The sequence below is a fragment of the Hyposmocoma kahamanoa genome, unplaced genomic scaffold (assembly GCF_003589595.1).
Source record: "Hyposmocoma kahamanoa isolate Upper Pololo Valley unplaced genomic scaffold, ASM358959v1 102, whole genome shotgun sequence".
NCBI lineage: Eukaryota > Metazoa > Arthropoda > Insecta > Lepidoptera > Cosmopterigidae > Hyposmocoma > Hyposmocoma kahamanoa.
In genome coordinates, this window is record NW_020653337.1 from 2,376,647 (window position 1) to 2,388,862 (window position 12,216).

General features: G+C 36.1%; 1 protein-coding gene across 1 annotated transcript in view; it reads left to right on the plus strand.

The window, feature by feature from the left end:
- Window positions 1-1,571: 1,571 nt before the first annotated feature.
- The window catches only part of LOC113236424 (dual specificity tyrosine-phosphorylation-regulated kinase 2), a 146,919-nt gene continuing 136,274 nt past the window's right edge, over window positions 1,572-12,216 (plus strand). Inside the window, exon 1 of the mRNA XM_026472478.1 lies at window positions 1,572-1,655. Coding sequence (XP_026328263.1) covers window positions 1,641-1,655 — 15 coding nt within the window. The 5' untranslated portion in view covers window positions 1,572-1,640. The remainder of the gene's footprint in view (window positions 1,656-12,216) is intronic.

A 12,216-nucleotide genomic window follows, 5' to 3' on the forward strand; every position in this document is an offset into this window, starting at 1 on the left:
TCATGAAGTTGTTGTTAATAAGATATGGATTCTTGTCTGGAATAAATTCAACAACATTCTCTGTCCGACGAACGGTTTCACAAAGTGCTCTGCTGCTATTAAAATTTTGCATAGAGCTAACAAAGCGCGTAGCACAATTTGTATTGTTTAATAATAATTTGTTTCTTTTGCGTCCATTCTATCCTAACCTTTTACTAATATACGAAAGATAATAACTTTATTGTAGTATTAAATTAACTGCCCCCGTGGCCGAACGGTTACCATGCTGAACTGCCAGGCAGAGGTCCCAGGTTCGGTTCCCGGGCAGGGAGAAACATTTGTATGGCGTACATTTATTTATCTCGTGAGTTTGGGTGTAATTTGTGGTTGTCTATGCGTGTGTCCATTGCACCCGCGACACAGGGTTTCCATAGTGCGGGGCTATGTTGAGTGTGTGCGTTATTATTATTATTATTATTGCAGCCTTAGGGTCGTATTCTAGAACTCTACTCAATGCTCAAGTCAGGATTGCACTGGAAACACAAGCACTGGAAATACGACCCTAATGGCAGGGACTTGAGTATGATTTCAAGTGCTATAAACCATACTCAAATCCTGGCTTGAGCATTGAGTAGAGTTCTAGAATACGACCCTTAGAGAAATGAGAATGCTGAAGGCTCGATCCACAAGATGTTTGTAAGAGATGATGAAAGATTTTACCTTTTGAGTTATGTGTGATTATATAATATTTTAATAGTACTCGACGTGAAGTTAGCAATAAGTAAATGAAGCTGATTTGTGATTTATGTCCTCTCGTTTCAAGAATTTTGATGGGAGTGACGATAAATCGAACAAAAAACTATTCTTAAATGGTGAAAGAAAAGGAATTCGAGAGCGATTAAAATTTTTAAAAATAAGTGGTCAGGAACCAGAAAAGAGGTAATAAAAAGGTGGGATAACGATGAAGGAGCTAATCACAAATAATTAATTATTTTATTTCCCATAATAATAAAAGATTTGTTATTATTTCGAAGTAAGAGAAAACTTTGAGACGTACAACTGCTAGAAGCAATTACATTTAACAAATAGGAAGTGTTTACAAAAGTCCCAAACTCATTGTCTCTCTATTTTTGATCCAAATAGTCTCGTAATGGAACTTGTTTTCCCAAGTTGAATAATTGTTAGAAAATGAGAAGCGGCTCGTTCGAATCTGGTAGGAAACAGGCCGTTCAAGACTTTAACTGAATTAACACAGTGAGACGTCGCCCCGCCCTGGCCTCCCCTCAGTGCTACCCCGACCTTTACAAGGTTCGCCCGCTTGTACCCTGTGCCGTACTTGAATGGGAAAAACTGTAGCTTAAAATATAATGGACAATAATTTCAAACCTTACTCATTCTCATTTCGAATCAGTGTCAATTAATTTCGTAAAAGGTTCTATTCCGTATTACTACAATTCTATATTTTCAGCCAGTGTTGTGATTTTGATCAATTTCTTTGAAAGAAAGTCGGACTTGGAGGATTTTGGCTGAGCATCCAAACGACTAAAGCTTAATAAAAGTATTTTAGAAGAGAATTAGTACATTAATTAATAATTTTTGTGACTAAAAAAGAGAAGTCTTCAACGACAGTGCAACAAGTAACCGAAACAAGGACTCTCGATATGATTTTATACGATGTAAGTACAATGAACTCTTTCTTGAGACAACTGCCTCACGCTTTATTTGGCTATATTATTGTATATTTATATATAAGTACATGACGTACATAAATGACGTAATTGAAAATATAATCAATTATTGAAATAGCAACATGCAACATGAAGTTTTGAATCGAAGAATGTAAACAAGTTTTTTTTCGCCAAATTGTAAGTTCCATTAATTAAAGGGGACGGTATATTTTTCATTTTAACGGTCTTTTATAGCAAAAGTTGGTTATTTGTAGAGCGTACTTGCGCTATGTAATTATGGGCACTGCGTCACGGCTTCGTGTTCATACGAAAGTTTGCTTGAAGGTTAACACTTCAACTGCAGTAATAAAATGACATGATGAAACTTATTTCCACTTGCAGCAACTTAAATATGTTTTAAATCAATGCTCGAAATGCAAAAGACACTGTTAGTAATTATGTTGTGTTAATTGTATCTTATAAACTTAAACGTTGTTCTAAGACATATTTTAGAGCAAATTGACATTAGTGTCTTACTTCTTATCAACGTGTCGATATGCGATACTTCTTTTATTTTAAAACTATATTGAATTTAAAAAGTATGTTGTCACCTTGACTGCGCTATCCATGGCCGCGTAGAGATCTTCCCTTGTACAGGTATAACGGCATAAGGGACACTACACCATGTACTGCAGGGACTGTGTTGGGGCACCGCAGTCAGATTGGGATAGACAAACATCCGATTTTACACAATGTGTAAAATTAGAGAGTTCCTCTCCAATTCTTGTAACTCTATCGACCAATTTACAAGAATTGGAGAGGATGTGTGTTAAATTTGTCTGTATCTAATGTAGCAATAAACATTTTTGACGTAACGCTACTTATGCCATTCTTTCATGAGGGGTGCGACATCTGTCTCTGCAGCGTCCTACTTGAGTGCGAAGTCGATTTAAGGACTTCCACACGCGCCACGGCAAACCGCTACCTGGTGGTAGTTGTTCTTGAGGGATGATGAAACCAGGTGGTTTTTTTGTCTCCACAGTGCACACTTAGTGACAGTCGGATGTTTACAATTAGCCTTTGTCGTGCCCAGGAAACTGTTATGACTTTTAAGGCGAACAGGGAATTTGGTAGCTATGTACAGGGAGTGTTTACTGTAAGAGGGTCTTAATTGTTATATCAACTTTCAGACGAATATGCTTCCTATAACTATTGAATAAATAATTCATCTATTGTTTTTTATTGTTTTGGAATTATAATTATACGTCGCATTCTTAGGTTTTCGCGATTTACGTAGGATAGGAATTGAAACTATTTTGTCGGATTCAAATCGAATAAATTTATTTTTTCAAACAAACTAACGTTTCGGGTTTCTTAGGCCCCAAGCTAATTTAAAATCATCTCAGTTGTTTGTCTATGGTATGATTTTGTACGTTTGGAACTCTGATATACGCGAATTACATCCGAAAAAATACACACATCAAGATTGTATACGCGATTACATCCGAAAAAATACACACGTCAAAATTAAAACTCAGAAATTACTGAAAATCAGTTTTTATTATTATTATTTTTTTAATCCGACGGTTTTTTGTTCAATTTTATAATTTCGAATTTGAAAATGAAATTGACCAAAAAAATCCATCCAATCCATTGACTTACAAATAAATGGACAACGGGTCTAATACAAAAACAACGAAAAAAATGTCCCAAGTCAACCTATTCGAAATTTAAATTGTTATGTCATCGCAGTATCGCGCTGTCCGTAGAACAAATGAAGACTAAAGCGGAGTGTCGCGCTCTGTATACGATTTTAGCGCCTTACAAGCGCGGACACTTTTTAGCGCGGACACGACGTCCATATAATTGTAAGTCAATGATCCAATCCATCTGACGGTTACTTATCAATAGTCCGAAATGACATTTTCCAGAAATAACGTTTGGTCGAATTTTCATAACTTCGAAAGTAATTTTGTGAGGAAAATGTTCTTTTCTTTTAAACCTTAGTAACTTAATCGTGCCTTTGCGATAAACATCCAACATATCCTGAAAGACGGTTTCGTTATAATTCGGTTTTCGTTGTAATAAAAAATCCGATCAAACGTTATTTTGGAAAAAAAAATCGAGTTTGTGATACCCATCTGACGGTATGACTGTCGGTTCGTGGAAGTTAGGGAGACTGCTGGTGTGGGATGCATCCTGTGTGGATACTGTAGCCCGCTCCCATGTCCTTGCAAGCGTGGGCAGCGCAGGCTCTGACGCCATAGCGACTGAGGCTTAAATACCCCTTGCTCAGTGCTACAGCTTTGTGCATTTTGCTTTGAAACATTGAGTCCTTGGAAACCACAGGTGAACCTACTAGCGAACGGGCAGGCAGTTATTTTCGCCAAAGAATAAGTTTACTAATTCTAAGTGAGTTTGCGTTGCGAGAGTTGCCAGCCTTCTGGGTACGATGCCCCAGGGTTACGCGGCCGTCGATGTAATTTTTAACTACACCTTTACAAACTTTTTTACTTATAAATTTTAATATTGTAGGTATTATCATTTCTTAACTTTAAGTATTGTGGAAATAATTTGGATAATGATCTCAGTAAAACAAAACGTGTATGTGTAATTTTATAAGTCTCGTGTTTAGGCATACTAACAGTTAGGACTGATTTTGTTCGTAGAGCCTTTACACTTCTTTTCTGAAAAGTTCAGGTCAAGCCATTTTGGAGATGTGTTCTTGTTACACCCAAAGTGTACGAAATTCACAAATTAAACATGTCAAGACTTATAAAAAAAATGATGATGTCAGTTGTTGTTGACGACTTCACCAGGCTATGATAGAGAAAGCATTTGTTACTGTCTGTGATATTTGAAATTTGTAATGATAAATATGAACAAATCTATTTACAAATAGCAACCCCTACTAATTCTCCTTAGGACATTCTGCCTTACGAAAGAGTCTTTAATCAATGTGACTTATTCATGTGTGCTTATGTTTCGAATAAAGATATATTTGGTTGTGACTTAGACTATTTTTTCCATCCTCTGAGGGTTTTAAGCAGAAAACTTGGACTCTATGCTTTTTCTTATTCGCCTACAATTTTTTTTGTATACTTGTAATGAATTATACATCATCAAACGTGGAATTTCTTTGCAAGGGTGTAAATAATGCTGCAGCGCTCATCAATGTTTCTTGATTTTATACTGTCAGTTTATACAGCCCTAATTATCAATTAATATTAGAAAAAAAACCTATAATATATAGGTTATCAATATCAATAATCTTATACACAAAAAAAGCAGATGTGTTACTAGCATCCGCGTGGTGAAGATTTCAATCTCAGTCAAATGACCGACCTTACAATCAATCTGCGTCGAGCATAGAGACGAATTTGACATTTGTGAAATTGCGTCATTTTAGGAAATGTTGACCTTGACCCGTACCTCATTTGGTAGGAGCAATACTATGGTGCAGTGTTCAAGTCCTATTCGGTCAAAAAAATGAAAATTCTATGGGTTCGATCTTTGTATTACTAAATATTCATAATAAAATCTAGTGGAGTTGTTTGACAAAAAATATCAATAATGCAATTAGTAACAATTAGAACATCGTAAAATTCAGACCTTTTTAACAAAATTGTACATTCTTTCATAATTGATCGATAAAACTGCCGACAATAATTACATGACTATTTAAAATTTTTTGAAAACTGGCAACCTTGTTAATGTCATTTTGCTCCAATTCGCTCTGGGCCTTTTGGAGGGAAAAGTGTCGTCTTTATTTTGACTTTCAATTAATTTGTGAAATTTAGTTTAAAGTGGAATAGGATAGTGCTATTGTGCCTTAATCGAAGATTAAAACGCGAAATTATACGAATCTCGAACTAAAATACCCGTATCGGCCCGTTCTAAGGAATCCCGAGTCAATCCAAGCACGCCGCCTCAAATTGCCTATCCTCTTTGGCGGCAATTTTTACAGAAACATAATTAAATGAAGACACGGCTCAAAGGACTTGTACCCAAGCCAAAATTATTAATCTTTAATCATTTTTATCGAGTTCTTAGGTTTTCGCGATTGTTACACATAGGAAATGAAACTATTTTTCCGGATTTAAATCGCGTATATTTGTTTTTTCAAACAAACCGACGTTTCGTTATAACTGGTTGAAGACTGTACCACCTCAGTCAACCGTGACCATGGGACCTGTAAAGGGCCCGAAACGTCGGTTTGTTTGAAAAAACAAATATACGCGATTTAAATCCGGAAAAATAGTTTCACTTTAATCATTTTGTTCCGTCTTCAAAAAAGAAAGACTGTAATGTATGTAGATATGGAACTATATTCGCGGAACCTATGCCAGCATCAATATTTCGATACAAGTTCATTCCTTATTCCATGAAGGGTCAGATACATCGTCAGTTTACAAGTTTGCAGCTTTTTTTGAATAATTCAGCAGCTCCAGTTTGGATTCAGGTAAATTACAATAAATGAATAAATAAAATGGTATAAAATAATACCGCAACCCTATACGTAGTGGTAGCGAAATTGTATTCTTGTTATCTCGAACACTTAGATGGTAAGTTCAAATTCAATTTAAATCTCATTTCGGATGAATATCTACATACATATCCTAGGGGATAGTGCAAAGGCGCATTATTTACCATTGGTTAAAGGCGCGAGAGGGTTTAAGCGTTATTACTTTTCGAGTTCTTAGGTTTTCGCGATTGTTACACATAAGAAATGAAACTATTTTTCCGGATTTAAATTGCGTATATTTGTTTTTCTAACAAACCAACGTTTCGGGCCCTTTACAGGTCCCATGGTCACGGTTGACTGAGGTCGTGCAGTCATCAACCAGTTATGTCTAATATAATGCAAACCACCCTATTTTTTCACTATAGTTGCAAAATTTATTTATCAATTAAATAACTTATTTTTAATTTTACAAAGAAACATTCCAATTTACGCTACATTCAATGCATTGTTTTACAAATTATTTTATTACAACAATATGAATTTTTATTAAGTTAAATTTATTATTAATTAGTAATAGAATTAGAATTAATTAAAACATATTAATTAGTACTGCAATCTTATGTCTGTTTGGGATTTTTCATAAGAGGAAATACTAGATCCCAAACTGTTGAAATTAGGATGTTTTTAATTCCAATGGCATCTCATCTTTTGCAAAGGACCTGGGGTTTGTCGAACTTCATTGAATGTGTAGGTTTATCCATGACATGCTCGCAGATTGCTATTATCGTTATTACTTTGTTATTTTAATAGTTACGGCTTTCAGTTTTGCACATTAAGAATTAATGTTAGTTATTTACGGACTGATAATAATAGACTCCGGTAAATCAGGTTAATTTGCTTGCCACGGCTATTACGCGGATTTGGTTTGGCCCCTTAACTTACCGAAATGGCAACTTCATAACGTATGCTCATCGAGTATACAACCAGAAATAGACGTCTCTATACTCTATGCGTCACTATACGCACTAACTGCATGTATGCAGTTAGTGCGTAACTTCGAGTATGTAACCAGAAATAGTGACGAAATGTCATTTAATTTGTTTGAAAACTATTCTGCCAAATCATTACTGTGACAGCTACGCTCCGATTGGCCAATCCGAATTCGAAACAATTGAAGGGTGTCAATTGTTTCACTTAAAATCGACCAGTTTAACTTGAGTTTTGTTATAATGGGCGAAAATTGTCAAATTACATATTTAATTATCGATGAACTTTGATTCCATTTGTAATTAGATGTTTTGCTGTTTTTCCCACACCACCGAATGGAACAGCCCCCCATTGTTAGAGATATTATCTTTATTACAATAAATACAGAATATTTTTGGAATACACGGGGACGTACACACAGGTCAGTTGTTGGCGCTGTACTATTTCAGCTTTCTAATTTGTGATTTCAGCGCAAACGTGAGTTGATATTTAAAAGTGATAGAAGCCCATTTGCCTGATAAGTTGCCAGGGATGGATGGCCCTTAGTTCGTCTCTATTTCTGGTTATATACTCGATACGTATATTAGTTACGCGTAATTGTACTATCCCCGACAATATATTGTGTTTGTTCTTCTTCTTATCGTGTCGGTGGCATACCTATGATGCTTGCCTTCATGGTGAAAGGATTTAGAAATAGTATGGGAGGTTCTATTAGGCTGTATTATTAAAGTATTCCTGATGAACTGTATTATTAGTAGTAAGTACCTTGTCGAACTACCTTACCCATTTCTACCACTAAGCAATAATGTGAGTGTTACTGCATTCGTGTCTTTTTTTTAAATAATATCAAGTGATGGCACGAATAAGTCGTGCGCCTGATGGTTAAGCTACATGCCTGTCCATAACAGTGCCAGTCAGAGCTTTAAATCGCAAAGATCTTATGGGCACTGCCACTGCGCCCGTCAGACTGAGACAAGTCTCATGTGCCGGTAGTTTCACTACCACCCTTAGGCGCATTTATTAGACACGAATTTTTATATTTAGTGTAAATATTTTAGAATATACCAAGATTCACGCAAATGTTACGAATGTATTTGTTTTGTTTGCGCTCGAGTCCGTACTTCACTCACATCGGGCTTGCTCAAAACCAGCACAACAGGCTGAAAATCTATCAGCCTGTAGCTAGTAACTGAACAAATCCCGTTTGCGTGTGTCGCGACACGCATTTATTATTACTTTTAAGTACTGTATTTTAGTTTAAAGTTTATAATATTGTACCATTGACTTACAATTATATGGACGTCGGGTCCGCGCTAAAAAGTGTCCGAACTTATAGGGCGTTAAAATCGTATACAGAGCGTCATTCACGCTTTAGTCTTCGTTTGTTCGACTGACAGCGAAGCAAGCAAAATTAGACAGTACTGCGATGACATTACAATTTAAATTCAACGTTTTAGCTTTTTCATATTCCTTTACATGTCACTACGTTTAAATAGGTCGACTTGGGACATTTTTTTCGTGGTTTTTGTATTAGACCCGTCGTCCATTTATTTGTAAGCCAATGTATTGTACTTTAATTTTATTAACTGTCAACTGTCATGGCAAAATACGCATAATATTTATTTAGCTTTTACGTTTAAACTTAAATGAGCGTCCCGGGCATGTGGGCGAGGCTGGCATGTATTAGGTCTACGCGGCGGTGGTTCTATTGTTCAGAGGAATTTAAATGTACATGATGGCGTGGTTACCGCGCGTCAGCCGCACGGAAACTTCCTTCTCGTGTAAACGAGAACGCAGTAATGCTAACTTTACAGCTTGGCGGCAGAAATAGGTAAGGTGGCAGTTAAGTATTTCCCTGGACGAACTCTTTCTTTTTTGAGAAAGCACATGGAACTTGTCAACTTAAGTTTCAGGGTGTAGTGCGTATTGGCAGTGCCCCTCAGATTTTTCTGATTTAAAGCTCTGTAACTGTTATGTGTGTCGCCTGACATAATGCGCACGGCTTGTTCGTCCCGTAACCTAGAATAAACAAAAAAAATAATAATCATTTCAATTCTAATCCATTTTCATTAAGTTTTAAAAGGTACATTCATTAGTGTCGTAAAGGACGATGTATTCCATTAGATCTTAACCAATTTGATTATCGTTAGCAAATTTGTCATACACGACAAACGTGGCCCACATCGAATATACTCGTACCTATAAACCCATCGCTTAAACGCTGGGTTCCGGGAAAATTCGAGCTGTTAATGTAATTTCGTAAATGATTGCGGAATACTCGGAATCTGTATTGAGTTCAGGAATGATAATAGAATTGAACTGGGTTACTTATTCACGTATTGAATTTGATGGGTTTTGTGATAAATATAGTCTTATGATCAGGCTAAATAAAATACGTTAGTTGGTAGAAGAAATGGAAATTTATTGGTAAAAAAGGGGCACAGAGTTTTTCACAGAAACTACGATGTAAGTAAATACTTACAACAGGAACTACTAAAGTATAGATACATTTATTACAATATAACTTAATCTAATACATTACAAGGAAAACAAATGTAAATAAAGCTATTATAGTATTAAAATAAGCATTAAGAAGGGAACCTACGTTATACAATCGTCATGGTAAAGCCATAAATTTAATATTAGAACCTAAGAGTGGTTACACACGTCCACTTGAGACATATAGGCGATTACATCGATACAAACGCACGATTACATCGATGCAATCGTTTATAAATCACAAGTGTAGCGATGCAATCGCGCGTTTGCATAGCTCCCTGCTTAAAGCTTTTTCTCTGCGATCTTGACTTGGGTGAGGGCAGTGTTGTCTATTTCGCTGATGACACAGCACTTCTTTTTAGAGGTGATTCTTGGAAGGAAGCTTATAATGAGGCACAAATGGGTTTCAGTAAAGTAGCTTATTGGTTATCAACAAATAAACTTATGTTGAACATCAGTAAAACTAAATATCTCGCCTTCATGACCAAAAAAGGTTCTATACCCGAACATGAGAATAATGATATTATTGCCCACTCATGCCACGGATCACATACTCCCAGCACATGTCCTACCCTTTCTAGAGCCTCATCCATCAAGTACTTGGGTATTATTGTGGATGACACTCTTAGCTTTCGCCAACACATTGATACTGTATCAAACAGAGTCCGTAAATTAACTTACATTTTTAAACGCCTTAGACATGTTGGTGATCCCCGAGTTGTTAGAATGGTCTATCTGGCACTATGCCAATCTATTTTGATGTATTGTATCACGGTATGGGGTGGAGCGCCTACATCAGCCCTGCTTCCTCTCGAAAGAGCACAAAGATTAATACTCAAGGTGTGTCATTTCCTTCCACGACTTTATCCAACTAGTGAGCTCTATAAGCACTGTAAAGTCCTAACTGTCCGCCAACTGTTTATCTTGAATGTCACTCTGTTCAAGCACTTTCAATTATCTTACGATCCAACCTACAACAATAAAAGAAGGAAACACACTGTGTGCTCCTCAGTAACTTTCCGTATTAGTACGAATTTAGATTCGCAGGTAAATTCTTCTGTTTCCTTGGAAGTTATTTATATAATAGATTAAACAATATTCTTGCCTTCTATCCTCTAACTAAAAATGAATGTAAGACTAAATTTACAAAATGGTTACTCAGTCTTGATTATCAGTCCACTGAAGATCTCCTAGCTGTTCAAACTCAATGACCTCCATACCTAGGCTGCTTAACCCAACATGTAGCTCCAACACAAAATCACAAAAAACACACCACATTCACACACACACACACACACACACACACACACACACACGAATACACACACACACAAACACACACACACACACACACACACACACACACATTTGTACGCACACACACACACACAATTTTGTTTTATTCCGTTACTTTCTTATATTATTAAAATAATCAGTTATAAAACCCGCTCTCTGTAATTTAGAACATGGTAACGCTCTTATATTATGTAGAATACAGTGCGAAGTCCGGTTGGTGAGTGCCTGGAGATCCGTAACACAGGTCAAATCCTAGTATGGACTCCAGTCTCTTACAAAGATGTATTAATAATAAGTCCATAATGTTAATTACTTATTTATGGGATAACTTTGTAAGAGAGAAATAAAGATTATTATTATTATTAAAGGCCCGCGCGTGTGTAAACGTAGACGATTAGCGACAAGCGAGTAGTAGTCCGAGAATGACCGTCCTTTCTTTGCACAGGATATGATCTTATAGTTTGTAGGTTATGCAACTAACTTAGAGTTGATTATCCTTTATCCTTTTCGTTATAAAATGTCACTTCTAATCCTTTCCTTTTTTTAACGCACACACAGCCCTCCACTAGGCAACACACAGACATAGACAACCACAAATTACACCCAAAGTCACGAAAGAAATAAATGTAAGCCATACAAATATTACGAATCGAACCCAGGCCCTCTGCATGGCAGTCCAACACGGTAACCATTCAGCCACGGAGGCAATTTACATGCCTTACACACATGTATTACATTTACATAATATGCCTTTCTTAAAGTTGAAGGCCTTTGTAATCTTAAATCGTTTTCACCGCGAAATGTGTAAAGTGCTCCTTCATTTTAGAATGCCTGAAAAGTCTGTATTAAGTTGAAAGAAAGAAAGAAAGAAAGAAAGAAACATTTATTCGGCTATTACAAATAATAATAATAACATTAACCTAAATTTAAATAAAAAAATAAAAAATATTACTAAGTACATAATTAATAGCCGAAAAGGCTAGCCAGCTCAGCTTAATGCTGGGCAGAGCCACAGCGCTGATTTTCAGCTGGAGCCTGAGAAGAGGTAGATAGCTATGCCTATTTAACAAAAAACTAAAAAGAATAACAAGGATTTGATTCGTAACCTAAACATTTAAAATAACAATACCCAATTTATAATATAATTATTACAATATGCAGCGTGACAGTATAAAATAACAAAATTAATAATAATAATAAGAGTAATGTCCGAGTCATAACTATACTAAAATAAATTAACAACTAGCTTTAGTGATTGATGCCGTTCATTTGCCCTATTAGCGTCTTTTGCGAAAGCCAGATAAAGAAGCTACATCGCGAATA